This window comes from Molothrus ater, chromosome 5 (assembly GCF_012460135.2).
Source record: "Molothrus ater isolate BHLD 08-10-18 breed brown headed cowbird chromosome 5, BPBGC_Mater_1.1, whole genome shotgun sequence".
NCBI classification, from domain to species: domain Eukaryota; kingdom Metazoa; phylum Chordata; class Aves; order Passeriformes; family Icteridae; genus Molothrus; species Molothrus ater.
In genome coordinates, this window is record NC_050482.2 from 12,742,647 (window position 1) to 12,761,705 (window position 19,059).

At 41.5% G+C, this 19,059-nt stretch overlaps 2 protein-coding genes across 2 annotated transcripts in view; one reads left to right on the plus strand and one right to left on the minus strand.

The window, feature by feature from the left end:
• Window positions 1-4,460, minus strand: part of CCDC146 (coiled-coil domain containing 146) — a 59,455-nt gene extending 54,995 nt beyond the window's left edge. Inside the window, exon 1 of the mRNA XM_054514874.1 lies at window positions 4,233-4,460. Coding sequence (XP_054370849.1) covers window positions 4,233-4,460 — 228 coding nt within the window. The remainder of the gene's footprint in view (window positions 1-4,232) is intronic.
• A 7,076-nt stretch (window positions 4,461-11,536) lies between these two features.
• Window positions 11,537-19,059, plus strand: part of FAM185A (family with sequence similarity 185 member A) — a 41,836-nt gene continuing 34,313 nt past the window's right edge. Inside the window, exons 1-2 of the mRNA XM_036400638.2 lie at window positions 11,537-11,999; window positions 18,588-18,697. Coding sequence (XP_036256531.1) covers window positions 11,627-11,999; window positions 18,588-18,697 — 483 coding nt within the window. The 5' untranslated portion in view covers window positions 11,537-11,626. The remainder of the gene's footprint in view (window positions 12,000-18,587; window positions 18,698-19,059) is intronic.

Genomic DNA, 19,059 nt, shown 5'->3' on the forward strand with positions numbered 1-19,059 from the left:
TTCTCATGCAGTTTTAAGGCTCTGTTCATTCAGGAATATTTGGACACAGGTGCTTTGAATAAGTAAATCAGGAACCCCCTTTTTAACGTAACCTCATGTGTGTAACAGATGATTCTCCACCAATGAAGTTTTTACTGAATGTTTGATTGGTTCACATTGCTCTGGCTTCCTCATCACATGGTTGTGCTGACATACAATCCCAGGTAGACCCAGTTTTTAGTACAAATTTGCCTTGTCTCAAATACACATTTGAAGTGAGAAATGAGGGAGAGATAGCTTTGGAAAACAACATAGCAATATACTTGTCAAGTTTCATGAGTATCAGAAACAGCTGAGAAAAGGCCAAAATGCAAGAAGATGTTACAGTTAAAGGTTATTCCTTCCCCTAGCCTCACTAGAGCTCTAGTTCCTCTGTATGGTATGAAATCTGCACACTTCACTTCATAACAGCATAAAAAAACCAAGACATCATAAAAATATTCAAACAGGCTTTTCAGAAATGAACAGAAATACCATCTGCTTTGTGATAGTTCAAACACACCCAACCACTTCCTGGCCTAGTCTCCTCTCAGTATCACCTGCAATTGGTAAAAAGAACCTCTCTGTAGAATGAGCATGTTATACCAGCTCTGTTCCCATTCCTGCTGTTTGAAAGCACCTGTAAATTCACCCAATTCCTCTACAGCTTCTTTAGGAACAGTCAACTTTCCTGTTGCAACAACGATTTGCTTTAACATTCACAATACAAACTATTTCCTACTTGCTGGAAGCTGTTGCAAAAAACCATAGTCTAGCTTACAGAAACATTATCATCCCTAGCTGACTTCCCAAAAGGTTTATTTCATTAGCAGTCAGATTCCTGTGCATGGAGGTGGAGACAATATCTGTCTCAGCTGTCTGTGCCAAGATATTTATATGCTTTTTTGTTGGGCCAGGAGCCTTTGTCATGTGGAGTGTGCCAGGATCAGCTTAAGTTAAAATGTTGTTTGCTTTAAACATACTAAGCTGTGTCAAGATTTTTATATCTTTGATAGACCACATACATATGTGGTGAGTACTAAAACAAATTATGCACTGCTATAGTTACCATGCAAAAATATAGTGATGATCACACTTTATAACAGCAGAAAGCACATTACAGAATATGTACAGGGACAGAAATTAAAATGGTGATTATGTAAAAAAAAAAAAAAGTTCTATCTTAATCTTTTAGGTAGCTTTTCTAGGGAAATTTTCATTTAAACATAAAGAAACTTTTTATTTAAAGGAAACTTGTTTACACTCACCATTTAACCTAAGTTAGGAGAGAATTAAAAACTAGTTTGTTACCAAAAGAAATTGAAAACAACTCTAATTTCTAGAAGGGCATTGTTAGATGTGTCTATGTCACTGAAGAATTATATGAAATATTGATTCTTGGTATTTATATTTGAAAGTTGTAGCCAACCTTTATGTGACTTTCTCTTCTTTCCTGCAGCACAGATGAGAAAAAGGGGAAAAATGAGAAGCACCTTTCTCCCCTCAAACAACATTCAAACATATGCATCATTCTTTGACATTAAAGCTCTTACAGATAGCAGATAGGCATGAATCAGCATCAGATAATCAGAAACAAAATTTGCTTGAGAATTCTTTGTCATACAGTTGATTTCTTGATATTTTGCTCTGTTTCCACTAGAGCTGAGATTTTGGCTAGCATCTTTTTTAGCAGTTCAACTGCTTTTGGCAGTCAGGAGTATAAAGTCACTAATCTCAGAAAGACTTTGAGCTTCAAAGTAGTAATGAAAAATATCCATGAAATCATCTTTCTGCTTCTTGGTGGCAATAGGACACTTGGACATCAGAGATGAAGAAATGTAGCATAATAGTGACAATTTCCACCAAAAAAAGCAGCACAAATGAAAAATTTGGTGCTGGTATCAGAAAGGGGACACTGATCATTTTGTAGGATATAGAGTGCAGCAGTTTACAATAGACCAGTCAGGAAAATCTCCCAAAGGAGTTTATTCTTCTGCATGTTTAGATTTAGCAAATAAATGGATGATGTCTGTTAGCAGGAAGGGATTATTGTGGTACCTTCCAAACAAGGTACCACTCACTGGATCTGGAGAGCAGCAAAGCACTTTTCATTCACAGCTGCACTATTCTGCAGAACAGATAGCTGCTTGGTAATAAATAAAAACACTTGGTGAAAAGAAGTCATGATTAATTGGGTGCCCTTTGTTTGAACTCCATCAAGTTCTTAATATTTCTACCTAACCTACAAAGCTAAACAATGTTACTATTAAGGTTTTATTAAAAATAAAGGAGAGACAGTGTACATGTTTTAATTCTTGCTCTTTGTATGTTTGAGTATCTGCTGCTTACATGAGAAAAACAAGACTGGCTTGATGGCAAGAGGGCATATATCTGATTTTAAAGAAATCTTATAATAACAAAAGGTGTCCCTTCTGGTAAGTACATGCTGTGCAGGCATAAAGGACCAGTCAGTGAAACTGAGATACTACGATACAACTCTTCTTCTGTGGAAAAATCCTGAAAGCTATACCAAGTGTTGAAGCCAGCAGCGATGCAAGAAACCTCTGTGGTGACCAAAGCCATATATTTATCCCTGAATTATGTATAAAGTTCAGCAAAAGAAAACAAATACGTCAGTGGAAGAGAAGAAATGTGAATAAGGGATGAAAAGCCAAACTCACAAGTAAAGTACAAGTGCAAACTGTTAAAAATTGTGGTAAAATAAATGAGTCATAGTTCTCTTCTAGAAATTGACAAAATGACCAGAAGACCTCATTTATGAAATATCATGCAAATTTCTACTTTATTTTTCCACAGCATGTTTTTTCCTGAGTTGGGAACAACTCTAAATACTAAGTTTTTCCTGTATTTGCCATTAATGGCTTACAGTGTTATCAGCATTAAACAAGTTAGCTTTACATTTGATATGCAGAATAACCTCTTTGGAAAGATTTTTTGAGAAAAAAAAATCAGGCAAATAATCTAATAATTTTCTAGATTAAGTCTAGAAAAATTAGTTTTCACCTTGATTAAAAATAAGGAAAACAAAAAAAATGCAGAATACAGTTTAGAAGGGGCATGGGGGCACTTTTGCTGCTGCCTTGGACTGAGAATAAAGGGGGTTTGTGCTGCAACAATACTGGAAGCTATGGGCTCCCCATACACTGGCACTGGACTGAAAACAGCAGCTTCAAACTATGTTCAGTATGATCTAATAGCAGGATACGAAAGGTCCAGTCCTATTTTCCCCTTCACTACAAATTCTTGCCATGTCCTTTCTCCTGACCTTAGATTGTAGGCAGAGAGTGAGAGCCAGGGTAGCAAACTGATCTGACAGATCCAAGATGGAAAGAGTCCAAGGTAAAGCAACTTTAGGTAAGAACTTCAAGAAAACCATGAAGTATGAACAAAGCCTGATGAGGATACAAGATAGAGATATACATTTTTATTATAAAAAGGGCAGAAATTGGCAGGTCTCCCTTTTTAATGTGGGAAGACAAGAAGAAAGCTACATTATTCACTACAAAGGAAACTTAAACTGGGATATAGGGAAAACTTTTTACAAAATCCTGGCAATGATGACATACTGGAAAAGGATATACAAAGAGCTATCTCCACCAATTAAAGATTTAAGAATAAATAAGACAAATATCTGCAGAGAATCTACTTCAGTGGCAAATTTGGATTAGATTATCTCTTAATAACTCTTCTGGCCTTACATATATAAGGATTCCATTTGATATATATTTTATATTTAAAATTTTTAAATACTTCTAGTATTTCAAAAGACTCCTTAACACGAAAAAATCACAAAAGAAACTGAGCTCCAAAAGGCTTCTTCTATCACCATCATCAATTAATAGTGCCTCAGGAGCCACTTACCTGCGATTTCTCCTGAAGCTACCAAGCCTTTTAAAAAATCACGATGCAATTACCTCTACAGATAGAATACTACAAAAGCAAAACCAAGATCTCTGTATTCTCATTTCCCTTAAGGCCATGATCACTGTAAACAATAACATTCTCTATCAAGCACAGCATCCCCAGCAAGAATATGACACCGCTTCACAAAATTTTCTTACCACTTAGAAAAAAGTCAAAGAAATAGGGATGATATCGATAGTCTGCAGTAACAACCTTCAATTACAGAAGATACACCTCAAAATAATTTACTTTGTACTGCTACAGACAGAGAAATCTGGGGCACATGGTACCTCATCTAAACACTGAAATGCAGGACTTGCTGTTAGGCCAGTGGGTCCCTCCTCCTCCTCCTCTGCTGTCAGGCCAGTGGGTCCCTCCTCCTCCTCCTCCTCTGCTGTCAGGCCGGTGGGTCCCTCCTCCTCCTGGCTAGGAGCTGCTGCAGTCACCTCACAGGTAGGTGACTCATTCTCAGTTGCCAGCTCTGTGTCAGCAGCACTTCCTTCATCAGCCTGACTCATTGTTTAAAGGTCTAGAAAGTAACAAAAACACCAATACAGTTCATTAGATCCAGGGATGCATCTGATTGTGAAAGATAAATGTGTAGTGTAAAAACCACTACATAAACATGTCCAACATGACCAACATTCAAACCATGTGAGCAGATTAGATAACTCTACACTTACAACTTCATGAAAGACTTCATGCAAGAGGCTGCACTATCATTCTATCATACTCTTGAGTATTTTTAAAATATCCTGAAGAAAGCTCTTATTCCAAATAGGTAACACAGTCTTTTAATAAATGCACAGAGAAATTAAAGAAAATGCACAGAGAAATTGAAGCAAGCAGGGTTGTTGGAAAACATAATTTTGCTATATTTACATTATAGAAAAATCCCATATTAATATCTGTCATATAGGAATAGAAATCTCTAAGATACTTCCATTAGAAACAGTTAGATAAGGACATTGAGTACTTACTTCTTAGCAAGATTGGACTTAATGCCATAAAGTTCCTATAATTTCACTTTGTGTTTACTATCTTGGTCCAGCACTTGAGAATTATGTTCCCAAGCTTCAATCATCAGAACTCTTTGGGATGTGTGAAAATGCCAGGGTGGGCAAGGGAAATAGGAGGTGGAATACAATGCTCCTGGTACCCTGATAAATCAGCAATGTCCATCAATTAGGTCTTCATCATTACATCAAATGTGAGTTAATATCTGCAAAACCCATCTTCTGGCATAACAGCATGTTTTGTATATCTAAAGAGTTTTAAAATACCAACTTTTTACATGAAGAAACATGAAAGGTGACAAAAACATCACAAGAGAAAGATAAAGGAGACATGGGATGATCCACCAGAGGCAATAAGCATCTCACAGAGGGAGGAGAGGGGAAGAGGGACTTGTGAGGCACACAGAAATCTTGCCATGACATAGTGAGATAGGGGAGGTATGGAGCACTTGTAGAGCAAGGAACAGTTTGAAGTGGAAATGGAGGAGTTCAAGAATTCCTTCACAAGTTCACTGAACTTGTTTTAGACGACAGAAAGGGACAGATCAGTATCACAGTATTTTAGTGCAAAATTTTGGGAGAAAGATAACTGACTTTTGCAAATGTTCACCTGACACCAGCAGGTCTTTCTACATTAGCTATTATGAAGAGGATATTGTATTCTGCTATGGAACCACATCACAATAAAACCCATATCAGCTGCCAAAGTTGCAGAATCCTCTTCAAATTAGGCAGCCTTGACATTACTTAGCATTTCACATAATATGTGGGAGATCTTACTCTTTTTTTAAAGGAGTGCTCTCTTTTAATCTCACTATAAATCAAGGACAACCAAAATTAAAACTGTAATAAAATTAAGAAGAAATTTTGAGACTACTTCTATAACATATACCAGATCTTTTCAATGAAACAGACAGTGCAATTTGGCATTGCACAGCCAGAAAGCTGACAGTTAAGAAAAGTATAATTGCTTTTTCTAATTGTGGTGGAAAATGGATACAAAAGTGTTGGGTCGTTTGTATGCACCTTTTGAAAAGTTATTTGTCTATAATGGTAGTGAAAGTTAAACTGGCAAGTTTATTACTTTCTTCAGTACTGTTTGGAATTCCTTCAGGAATATTTTGACTTCTAGAGAGTTTTCAGTGTCTGTATTTGCTTATGGAAAAAAAAGCAATTTCATGATCCCTCCTGGAGGAGTCAAAACATTGTGAAATAACTGTAAACATCAGAGAGGCCAAGAAATAAACTCCAAGTTACTATACATAAACATGTACACACATTTATAAATAGCAAGTGATTTTTTATCTGTAAAGAACTGCTGAATATTTTAGCATGTGCATTTCATGTTTATGGCTACTGTTGCTTTATTTGTTCCTCTCAACTTAAAATTTAGACAGAGGGAAACTCTTCGTAGAACAATGCCAAAATATGAGAGTTGCATGGGTGTAGGCATATTCATCAGTACTTGTATGTGAAACATACAGTTGACATCAGTCAAAAATATACCTCCTCCCAGTACAAAAGAGTCCTTACCAAGACTCCAGTCTGCTGGGCAGGGAGGCAATAAAAAAAAAAAAAAAACAACTTCTGAATCTGAAAAACTTAGTTTTATAACTAAACTTTTTATAGTTTTAAGTTAAGACACAACTATAGAAATCTGAGACAGAGAAAAAGCATTAGAAAAGCCTCAGCTTTTTTTTTTTTTTAAGAGGAGGCAGACATAAACAAAACATATGTAGGTTTATGGGACATTAAAATAAGTTTAGCAGTCTTCCATTACCTGCTACATTACTAAATATATTATTCAGCTTATATAAAATTAGATCTATAAACTTCGAACAGCAAGGCAGAACATTTGTGTCTTTGCAGTATCTGGTAAATAAACTGCCTAACTGAAATAGGAGTGAAAGCTGTCATGATTCCTAACTTCACAGAATAGCCCAACAAGTAAGGATGTTTTCAAACTGCAGAACTGCAAACAATATCACAGCCTTGAGCCAAGACAGAGAATTGCAGAGAACGGGAATTACAAGGCTGTTTTGGAACCTGGGTCAAATCAGGCTGAGAACTGTCTTGTGAAACAGCTTCAGGGCAGCAATAATAATAATAATGATAATAGAAGTCTGAACTCAGATTCCCTAAACTAATTTCAGCTTCTTTACTTCTGTCTCTCTCTAGCAAACAGCAATGTTCATACACAAATCAGTGCAGAATTCAGGTAGTTACACAAATCAGTGCAGAATTCAGGTAGTTGACACTTAGCTGCATTTGTCCTTTTCAGAGGAACAGATGCAAAAAGTGGTAAAATTTTATCCAAGCATAAAGAGATGCAGGTCCAGGTATGAAGGTGAATCACCTATCTCTGTGTTGTCATCTTATTGCAGGGGTTTCCCAAAGTCACCTTCTTGGTGTTTCTCATGGGCAGCTCCTCAGAGCACTGCCTCTGCCTCTTTCTTCTCCACAAAGCAGCCACTGACTCCAGTTCCCTTCTCACCCAGCCACCCCACTCTTTTACAGCATCTTCTTCTCATTGGCTACAGCTGTGGCCTGTTAAAGTCAGGCCTGTTCCTAATCTTTGATAATTGGCCCAGCTGCAACTCCTTCGGGGTAAGATTACTTTCTACACTATTTTTATTTTTCTTATATTCTATCCTCCTACATCTCTGCACAATTCCAGCCTACAACTGGATGCCTGGGGAGGAAGAGAAGTACCCACCAGTCATGGTGTGGTGATGCTTCTATGAACCCATCCCCTTTCTCCTTGAACTTCACTCAAAACTTTCAGTATTGCTAAAATCCAGGGGAATGGAGATTTTCATTTTATCTTGGCATGACATGGTACTTCTTGTTGAATCTGGCTCCTTGATGTCACCTAGTCCTTTTACTGGATGAGTCACTGAATAATCACAACTTTTCTATGCCAGTAGGTTTATTTCTAATGTTGAATCATCATTTGACAATCCTTTTTCTAGGCTGAAGCAGACAATCCACCTGCTGTCACTGGCATGAAAGCCCTTCTCTGCCTTTCACTGTCCTTATCCTTCTCCAAAATTTTTTCAGTTCTACCATATCCTCTTGAAAGAGAAGGGATGAGAGCTACAGGTAATATTAATAAGAGGAGCACCATAGATTTATTCTATCACACAGTGATCCTCTTTCCACACCCTAAAATTATTTTTAATGCTTTTTCCCTAATGTTAAAGTAGAAGACCTTTTGTTTTAACTGGACAGAGTCTGTGCTTCAGCATGAATGGGCGTGAGTTGAAACAACAAAGCCATGCCAACAATGCTAAACAATATTAAACAATGATTGAATCTAAAACTACTTCATGTACAATAGGACATTATCAAGGCATGTGAATCAGAATGGATTGTTTGATTAGACTGTAAAACCTCACCACTTTGGGGAAATGAGAGCACACCATAAACTGATAACAATTTCTACCTAAACTGCTCAACAATTTCTGTCATAAGTTCTGCTGTTTTCCCTTGTTTTCAAGTCTCTGCTATTTGGGAAAGAACCACCCTGAGCCACACACAGACTTTATCTGCTGGAGTTCTAATTAGATATGGCTATGATGAGGAGAATTTGAATGGTAAGATTTGTCATTTCCCATTTCACATAGTTTCCATGAGGAACTAACTTTCCTCAGAAAACTTCTGGTAGTGTGACAAACAAGAAAATCCCTGAAATCCAAACCATTGTGTGCTTTGCAATGCCAAAGTACAGAGGAGGAAACAAACAAAACATAATTTGCCTACTTACTGAACTCTAGACCTTAAGAACTAAGAAGATTCAAGGAAGCAGTTCAGAAATGCACCACTAAAAAAACCTCAAAATACAAATACAGGTAGCCCTATTTTCCTGAGAAGTCAAGTCACATTATTTCTTCATTACAATTATAGCAAATGGGTAAAATTAATCCTGCCCAGGCAGACTAAGTTTATACCCTCTGGGTACCTGCAGCAGTTTGTGATTATTCTGTGATAAACACAAGAGTTAGAAAAATGTATTCCTTCTACAGCCTCCCCTGTAAATAATTCCTCTTTCCTTGAAATCTCTCTTTCACCTTAGCCTAAAAGTGCATCTGATAATACTTTGGCTTAAAATCTATTTTAAATCACTTTATAGAACTTCCATGAGTTTTAGGGTTTTTTGGTCTTTTGCATGAAATACTGAATATTCTTTGGCATACAACACCAATAAAATGGCAAATAAGGATTGTAATTCACTAAGAAATCATGTAGCTATCAAAGGCGGAGTTCTAATTATATCTTCACTTATAAATTTGATATAGCTTTCTTTTCCTGCAAATGACAAGTCAAAAAATGAAAAAGGGAAACAAGTAAGTAAATGAATAAATGAATAAATAAATATTCTTTCACTGTTGGAGTCTGCTACATGCTATACAGCTGATCCAAATAAAAGCATGAAAGTTAAACAGAATCAGTATAGGAAAAAAATATAGATGACATAAATAAAACATTAAACACATGAGGTTTCAGATGTATGGAGAAAGAACTTCTTCCTGGCAATTACTTTTAATCTGTTTTGTTCAGTATTTTTAATCATGCATGCTTAGACTGTATCTAATGAGAAAACCCAGCAGCAACAATGAAATATAAACATAATTGAGGCTTAAACATCTTGGAATGGTTTCTTGAACTAACTTCTCAACTATGCAAAGCTTGACAGCATTAAAGGCGATGCAGAGCCCAGTTTAGTGCAGATTGTGGCTACGGATATAGCTCTGCCTGTGTGAGGAGCACCAAATACCAAGCTCCTGGAGGAAAAGGAGCTTAGGGAAGCAGCACTGCCGCTTCAGAGGCGGTGGGAGTCCAGGGTCAGGAGCAGCAGCACTGACCCAGGGAGAGAGGGGGGCAGCAGTGAGCCCGCGGTACCCGGGGCCGGATTCCCCCGGAGCAATCGGAGCACGGAGTTCTGTGAGTTATTGGCTGAACTGGCTGTCATCTAGCGGGGTTATAGCACATTGCAACGCACTTGTTACACATCTGTAACAACCTCCCCCCTGACAAACAATCTGACATCCAAATTTGGTATTGGTCTCAAAGGTGAGAATTTTGTAGATTTTTTTCCCCAAATCCACTATTTCTGAAGACTTGGAAAAAAAAAAAAACCAACAACCTTCCAGCCTCCATCATGTCCCAAGATAGTTTTGATACTTTTTTGACTTTCTAGAATTCAATTTTTGTATATTAGACTGTCATAAAACAGGCTAGCCCTTTTTGTGTTTAGCCTAATGATTTTTTGAGACTGAGTAATATAAACCAATGCAATAATTTAACTGATGAATGTGAATCTTCATTAAACTTTCCACAGTGAAAATTACTGATAGACCAAAAATATAGGGCAATTTTCCTGCCTCTTGGACACTGAGATGTCAGTTCATATTCATAAATAATCAAAGCCAGACGGTGACAGAAATAGAAATAGGGCTAATGAAATGAAAAGTATTTGATGACTAAGTATCATGCTTGCATGGTTATTTATGAAAAAGAAACACATGGAATGCAAAAGGGAGACAGGAATTAAGTAACAGGCCCAGATTTCATTATTACTTGTGTTGCAATCTTGCTAAGACAATGCAGCTTGCTGTACGTTTTTTTCTCTCATTAATTGGCAGTAAACAACAACTATTACTAGAATTCAGCCCCTGACTGTACATCATCCATTGCCCACATGCCCCACCTCATTTTTTAAAATTGTTATATGATGATAATGTGGGGTATGAAGTCCAGAAGAGTCTTTTAAACTCAATTAAGTGCTTCCCTGTTGGTTTATAAACCCTGTGAGGACAATTGTCTTATGGCTTATTTGTGGAGATCTCAGGAAAATATTTAATTGCTTCGCTTCAGAACTGCTAAAAAGCAGTACAACACCTAACGTATTGACCAAAAGTTACTGACAGAGAGCGATTCTGGTGCTTTGTGCTATCACTTCAAAAAAACAACAACAAATAACTGGTTTTCCAACACATCTGTCAATCTGCTTCTAGACCGGGCTGGCTGGGGACATGTCAGCACAGGCAGGCTGGCTGTGGCTGAGGTGCCCTGAGGGGCGGGCTGCCGCGGGACCCCATCTCCTCACGATACGGGCCCGCCTGGGGGTCGCACCCCCGGCCCTCAGGACTCCTCAAAAAAGGCTGTGGCGGCACCGCTTGACTTACTTCCCCCCTCGACGTCGGAGCCGCGGCTTTGCCTCGCTTGGCCCCAGTCCCGGCTCCCTCGGCTCCCTCCCGGCCCGGCCCGGCCCGGCCGAGTGGCGTCCCTGTCACTATGGCGACCCGCGCACCGCCTCCCGCCCGCCTCAGCCACCCCAGCCTCTGATTGGCTGCGGCGTCCGCCCCGCCGCCCAATAGCAGCAGGTCTTCGGCAATGCCCCGCCCTCCCCGCTCTCCGATAGGCTCGTGGGCACGGCTGTAGTTCCTTCCGCGCGCTGTAGAACTACGACTCCCAGGAGGCTCCGCGGCGGAGCCACCGCCTGTTTACCGGCCGTGCCGGTGCCGCTCCCCGCGTGCAGCCCCGCCACGTGACCGGCCGGGGGTCACGGCCGCCCGCCGGGAGCGGCCTCGTCCCGTCAGGTCCGGTCCCGTCGGTCCCGGGCGCTCCTGACGCGGCTCCCGGGCGCTCTCGCCCTGCCGGCGGCAATGAGGGCGCTGCCCCCGCGCTGGGCGGCCCTGGCTGTGCGAGCGGCGGGCGGGCAGTGGGCGCCGCCCGTGCCCCGCCGCGGTCGCAGCGGCCCCGGCCCGCCCCCGCCGCGGGAGTGGGCGCTGTCGGTGAGCCCGCGGGGGCGGCTGCGGGTGCGGCTGCCGTGCCAGGTGAGCGTCCGCCCGCTGGACCCGCAGCGCTGCCCGGGCGCGGACCGGGTGCTGGTGTCCGTGAGCGGCGGCAGCCCCGGGCGGGAGCGGGAGCGGGACCCGGTGCGGGTGGAACACGATGAGGCGCTGGGGCAGGTGGCGATCGTGGCGGACGGCGTGGACAGCAAGACCGCCGTGGACGTCCGGACGCCGGTGAAGTTCGGTGAGGGCGGGGGAGGTGCACGGATCGCGGCGGTCCCACCGGGAGCTGGCCTGGCCTGGGCTGGCTGGAAGGCGGTGTTGGGAATCGGCATCGCGCCCTGGTTCAGAACGCCCCGCTGTGGTTCCTGAGCTCTCTGGAGTGTTCCTGGGTGTTGGGATACGCCATTTGTTGGTGACCTTTTTGCCAGTAGTGGTTTGTGCTGGAACCTGAGCTGGTGAGGGGCACTCGGAGCGCTCGCTGACACCTGTGCTTGGCAGCCGCTGCTCCAGAGAGACCCGGCCCCGGGGCAGCATCCTGGGCACCCCTGCCCTCCTGGGGCTGCTCCAGAGAGACCCGGCCCCGGGGCAGCATCCTGGGCACCCCTGCCCTCCTGGGGCTGCTCCAGAGAGACCCGGCCCCGGGGCAGCATCCTGGGCACCCCTGCCCTCCTGGGGCTGCTCCAGAGAGACCCGGCCCCGGGGCAGCATCCTGGGCACCCCTGCCCTCCTGGGGCTGCTCCAGCGAGACCCGGCCCCGGGGCAGCATCCTGGGCACCCCTGCCCTCCTGGGGCTGCTCCACGGAGCAGGGCTGCAGCATCCAGCAGCTCCGGCAGGGTTTGTGTGCGGAGGGCTCTCCGCAGGATCGAAAGAGCCTGGGAGGTAACGGTGCAGATGAAATAAAGGAGGGCTCCCTTGTCCGGTACAAACGTTGCATTATCTTTTTGGGCATAGGGTTATAATCTGTGCAGGGTTTCTTGTGTGGAACACAGTTTGGGAGAGCAGCTATAGTGGCTGAAGCCAATAAATATCTCTGCTGAACTGATGGTAAAGTTCTGACACTTTCCCCGAGTTTAGGAAGTATAGACTCAGGGATTTGTGTTCAGTCACTAATGTGGTTTTGGTTTTTCCTGTGCATTTGGGCAATTTTCCTATACAGGGCAGAATGTTTCATCATGCTGGAAGAACTTTGATGCATCTGGTGTGTTGTTTTCTTAAAGTTATAGAAGACTGCTGCTTTATTTTATTTAATGCCCTGCTGCAGTTGTGATGAATATGATGAATAATCCCACCCTACTTACACTTCATTCATGTAATCTATGACTTTTGTAGAATATGATGTTACATACAGCAAAGACGTTCTGCACCTTTTATGTTACTTTACTTTTTGTCCCACCCTCTGTCTTAGGGAAAATTCTGCAATTTCCTTTTTTTTTTCCCCTGTTTTCTTTTACAAGGACCAGAACTGTACATAATTCAAAATGGAGAAATTCTATGGGTTTGACATAGCATCATTCTCACATTTTCCGGTCTTACTCATCCCTATAATTTAATTTTTTTAAACACTGCTTATAACTGAAGGGGTGTTTCTTACATATGTTTATCACAACTTAGGGTCTGTTTTGTTTCCTAGCAACTAATATATGCACAAATATTCTGTAACTAAATACAGAATATTTGTGCATATAATCTCAGCCTTCCTGCCCTCAGTGTGCTTTGCTCTGTCAGAATGGCTGTGCTGATTGCTACCATGACTCCAGCAACCACTGCCCTGCCTCTGGTCATAAACAGATGCTCAGGGAAGGGTAAGAACAGAACAAATGTAAATGATATTTCATCTAAGCATTCTCTTAGCTGTCAACTGTTTCCATCACAGGATTTTCAGAGCCTGATACAGCTGAACACCTCAGTGGATCTCTGCTGAGTGTATAGAAACAGTTTCAGGGTGAGAGCTTCCTGGTAAACTTTTGTCAGAGTCCCACAGTTTAATTTCCTGCTACTTTATCATTTGAGTATGTGGTATTCCAAGGTCCTCCTGCAATTTGTCAGTGAGCTTTTAACTAGTCTGAATATTGGATGCCATTGATACAAGTTTTCAGCCTTGCTATTTGTGCTAATTTCCAGCTTCTTGTACTGTTGAAGGTGGTGCACAGCTTATAGCTGAAAGACAATAGGGAACTAAGGAATTGTTAAAGACATTTGAAAACCCGAGTTGGTTCTCTTAAACAGATCAGCTGTTACCTCTTTATTCATTGACTCTGTCATTGAACTCTAGCTGGACTGTCTTCTCCAAGAGTCTTGTAGCCTTGACTCTTACCTGAGAATTTTCAGTTGCTATCTTAGAGCTCTTCTTTTTATTTTTTCCCCTCCCTTGCTTGGCAAGCACAAAGATTACCTTGGCTTGTCTGTAGCACATTCACAGAGTCCATCCCATAATTACTGAGAATGAAGCAAACCCAGTGTCTCATTTATTACCCTTCAGTTCTCAGGTGTGTCTGGTTACTGCAGTCCTTTACTATTTTGGTCTCTCCAGGATCTCTGAGTGACTGTTACAAGTCACTCCTGAGCTGGTTATTCTCAAGGTGCAGAATTCATTGTGTTAACATGTGAAGAATTTCAACCTTCATAAAGGGTTGCAATGTGAGGAATCTTCCTGAAAGTCTTGATAATAAATCCTGATCGATGGAAAACAATAATTTCACTTTTTTCCTGTCTTTGAGATTCTTACTATATTCTGAATGCTGAATTTCAGCCAACACTGCAGACAGTATTAGGGGCTTTCTTCTTGAAACAGGTTTTCTTTTTTTTGTAGGTTTCTAAGCTGTTCCGCTTGGGTTTGTGGTAAGCTCATGCAATTCAGGTTCCCTGGACAATCTGTGGGCTGTGATGTCCTTCCACAAGTGGCTCTTTGTCACCCCATGGTTAGCATGATGTATTATTGTTGTCATCTGGGTGCATCTAGAGATATATTTACAGAAATGTAAGTGTGTGGGGTTTGGGTGTTTTAAGTTTCTACTCAGTGAAGTAGAATTTTTGCTTGCACTGAGATTCTACTTTTAAGTGTCCTTTCAGCTCTAGTTTGGGGTTTTTTTATCTTCTGAGCATTAGTTTGTGCTTGAGTAGCTCAGTTTATTCATTTAGAAAACAATTATCCATTAAATTTCATTGCATAAACAAAAGATCTTATCTCTTGTAAAAACACATCTCAAACCAGAAAGGAACTGTTGTTGCTGTGCAAACACTTTGGCTTTTCTCTGCCTTTCCTTGGGTGCATGAGGAAGATGTTAGCTCTGTTCTGCTCAGGTGGTTTTGCCTGAGCTCTCTCAGTCACTTAGTTGCAAGAAGTTGAGGGGTTGATGTGAATCTCTTTTCAGCTTTTGCTTGTTTTCTTCACTTTGGAAGTTAAGGCATTTCATAACAGCTTTCACAATTTAGCTTGGAGCTTATCCAGGAAGCTGCAAGTTATCTAAAGCTCCTTAGAGCCTGAATGAAGAGCATGTGTGGAAGATGCTGAGCTTGAATATGCATTTTAAACCAAAGGCAACCTCTAAGCAGCTTAGTGGGGCAAGTACCAAAAGATCCTCTGTTTGTCTTAGTGTCTGTTTTTGAGCTCTATAGGATTTCAATACCACACATGATCTCATAATCTTCTCTGATACATCTAACCTTCACTGATGGCAGATGTCAAGGAATTTCTGTTTAATCAGGCTTATTTATTTTGGCATGTGTTAATTAAACCTGAAACCAGCCCTTTGATTTCTGGTTACTATACATTAACTGCATGAGTGTGCAGAAGTAAACTGTACTGAGGGCTTGCATAACCATAATTTGAGATAATTCTAGGGCTGCTGAGTCATCAGAAAAGAAATAATTATCCAGTCTATTTCAAGTATTATAGCTTAAGGCAGCTTAATAACTGGGCTGCTTAAATACCCTGGGGTACCCCTGCTTACATTCTGATACCAAAGTGTTTCTGTTTTCCTAAATACCTTCATTTCTGATACAAGTCTTTTACACCACAATGATCTTCATGCATTCTTTGTGGTTTATGTGGCTAAAGTTGGCTTCAGCCCTTGTCTTTGCTAGGGAGGAATCAAACTGGCTATTTTTGGAGTTTTGGCACTGAAACAGATTGTATCTTGTTCCTCCTTGTTAAAATTTCATTGGCAATATTATCCAGCTTTCAGTCTGCTTCTTTATGGAGTTGTTTATCCTTGGTTTGGGAACTCAGAAGGAAAGAGACAGAGGGGCTCAATTCCTTGTCCACTAATTTTTGTTACATAGAGGCTACCAAAGTGGTGTGACTGCAGAGGGTCAAGGCACAAAGTATGTTCCAGAAGTCCCTGGTGTTTCTTAATGACTTGTTTATGAATTTCCAGACTTCCAGGTCCTCTTTTAGCACCCATCTTTGACAGCTAGGATTACACTACTAACCCACCTTTTCAAATGATGGCAATAGTATGCTCTGCAGGATCAGAAGGTTTTTTTATTAACCTTATTCTTGTAAAAGTCTCAGTGTGTTTGTATCATGACTAAACTGAGCACTCTCAAGCCTTTGCCTTGTCCCTTGTAAGAGCAGGAGGGTTTCAAGCTGATTGAATTCGAAGATTTGCACAAGCAAAGTGGCTTTTGGGACTCTCTTCTCAGAAAGCAAAGCAGCAGAAGTCTTGGTTGTAGACCTTCCCAAGCACCATGCAGTTGTCCAGTGGATGAACTGAGAGTCTGGGCAAGACAGCTTGTTCAAAAACAGCATTGCTTCCCAGTCTACCTCTTGTAGCCTTCTTTCTTAAGGAATCGTTAACCTTTGAATGTGGTCTACATCCTTCACTAAATTTAACCTCTGGGCTTACTGCAGCCATAAGGAGGATGCTTGCTGCAAAGATGTTGTGCTTCAAGTCTGTCTCTTGGATTCTCCTAGTCAGGTTTTGTCAGGTGAGAACACTTGCACTTGTTGTTAATTGGAGCTCTCAGTCTCTCATCTTCGTGGTCTGCAAGCTCACTGTTGTCGTGGTTCCAGGAGGCAGGGCAGGAGGACACTTCACAGGTCTGACTTGGGAATCTCCTCGGGGCAGAGCTTGTTTTGCACAGTCTGATTATTCTTTTTGTCTTTCTGATAACCTTAGCAGGCAGTGGCAGTGAACGAAACACTTTTCACATTTGGTTAAATGAAGATTTTTTTACTAAATAATCTCCTTTCCTTTAGGAAGTGATGGGACTCACTATCTGATCCTGTCAGTTCTTCACTTGTGTCTTGCAGCAAACTCTTCTGATTGCTGTTCAATTCTTCTTTTTCTTCTTTTTACCTTTTATCCTTAGAAGAACAAAATCATATTTTTCCTCTCCTGCCTTTACCTTTTGCCAGCCACTATAGTGGTCATTTATACAAATTATTAATAGAAATTATTAATATAGACAGAATCCCCAGACTGTACATTGTCAAAACTTCTTCCCATTCCTTAAACCCAAGGGCAAGACAAATAGCAGAAAATTGCTTTTCCTGCCCCTGCATCCTATCCACAAGACCTGGTGATTTTTCTTTGTGGGAGTCTATGAACAGTAGCAAGGTGAGGTGACTCAGGCTAGAGGCAAACGTGCTTCTTCATGCCAGGGGAATGTCAGGCTTTGCAAAGGCTGGGGAGAATGACACACACCAACACTTCTCTGCCTGGTTTTGGATAGTGGAGCAGCAAGGCCTGGGTATTTGTGCTGTTGAACCTCATTATTCTGCTTGTGGCCTCAGACACCTGCCAGCCTTCTACCCCAAAGAGGGTGTCAGGGTGCCCAAGTGTTTAAGTACAATTTCTAATGGAATTGGTGGCTAGGGGAGATAGGAGATTGAGGTGGAGTTAAAAAGAAAAAAGATGAGACTTCACTAAAGGTTCACGCCCTGCTGATTCCTTGCCACAGGTTACAGTAATTCTTCTTCTTAATGTTCTCTCTTGGAGTTGGATGGCTCAAACTTTCTGACTTAGTAAACTTTCAGTGTTCATAGCTGATAGTGACTACTCAGGCTGTTCAAAGTGCATGGCCAGACACAGCAAGCAGGTTTTTAGTAACAAAGAAGCTGCTTTTTTTCCTTACTATGTTTGGTTACTCTGTTGTTGGGAAGGATGAAAGTGTGACAAGAAAGTCTCACAGATATGTATGCTTAGGAGAAAGATTTTTAAATGTTGAGTCTGATGAAGAATAGCAATGAAAGCAAGTTTTGATATAGAAGGAAAGAATTGCTGAGCCAGTCTTACTGGATGACCAAGGAGGCAAAGGGTGTGTTAGAAGGGGTTTTTATGGCTTAGAGCAGAGGATAAACCCACCTCAAACAAGAAGATGTTTTTACCAAGCAGAAAGGTAGCACAGGCAAACAAGTCAGCAAATGCTGCAAGAAGAAAAAAGGTCTCAGAATTTTCCCCTGCAAGAAAACTGAAAAACAACTTCTAGCTTAAACTGTAATGTACTAACTTGTAGTGATTGGAGACTAGTAACATGAATATGGTAATTATAGTCATTATGATAGGGCTATAGATAAAGGTTAAGGTATAGATTGGTTCTACTGTATGAAGATGCTCAGCAAAGAAAAGTCTATAATGCATTGTAACCAAAACCAAAGGGTCTCCAGGCCTGCCTGCAGCTGGAGCTGACAGCTGTGGGCACAGGCTCTGTCACCCACCACCCTGGACTGCTGTAACTCTTGGATGGAATAAACTGCATTGTGGAGAGCTGCATGGAGTCCCATATCCCTCATTCAGGCTCTTACACTGTGTAACATGATCAAATACTATGTTAAAGATATCTGACTTTTTCTTTCTGTTGCTGATAAAACTCTTTTAATTCTAGATTTGGATATCAAAACATCAGGGACTGGCTGTGTGAAGATTCAGAAAATAGAATGTGATAACTGCAAAATAGAAACAGAGAAGGGGACGAGTGTCTTGCAGTCAATAAAGGTACAAAGAACCCTCCCCCACTGTTTGAGAAGGGATTGTGTGGTGGGATATAGTGTTAAAACTTAAATACCAGCTCTGGAGATGAGAAGTACTCTGGAATTCTCATTGCAGCACTCATATTGCTCTGTGTACAGCACCTCACCTTGAATTACTGCATACAATTGCAGCACAAAGTCAAAACCAGTGAATGAGGAGGAGTCAGAAGTCCATGTACCTGTGATAGCCAAAGGCAGCAGGAACAGTGACAGCAGTGAGCCTGATCCCTGTCTCCCCTACCCCTCAAAGCAAAATAATAGATTGGGATTTCCTGTCTAGTAGGTTAATAGTTGTGCCTGCTCAATCAAGACTATGCAGCTTGCTGC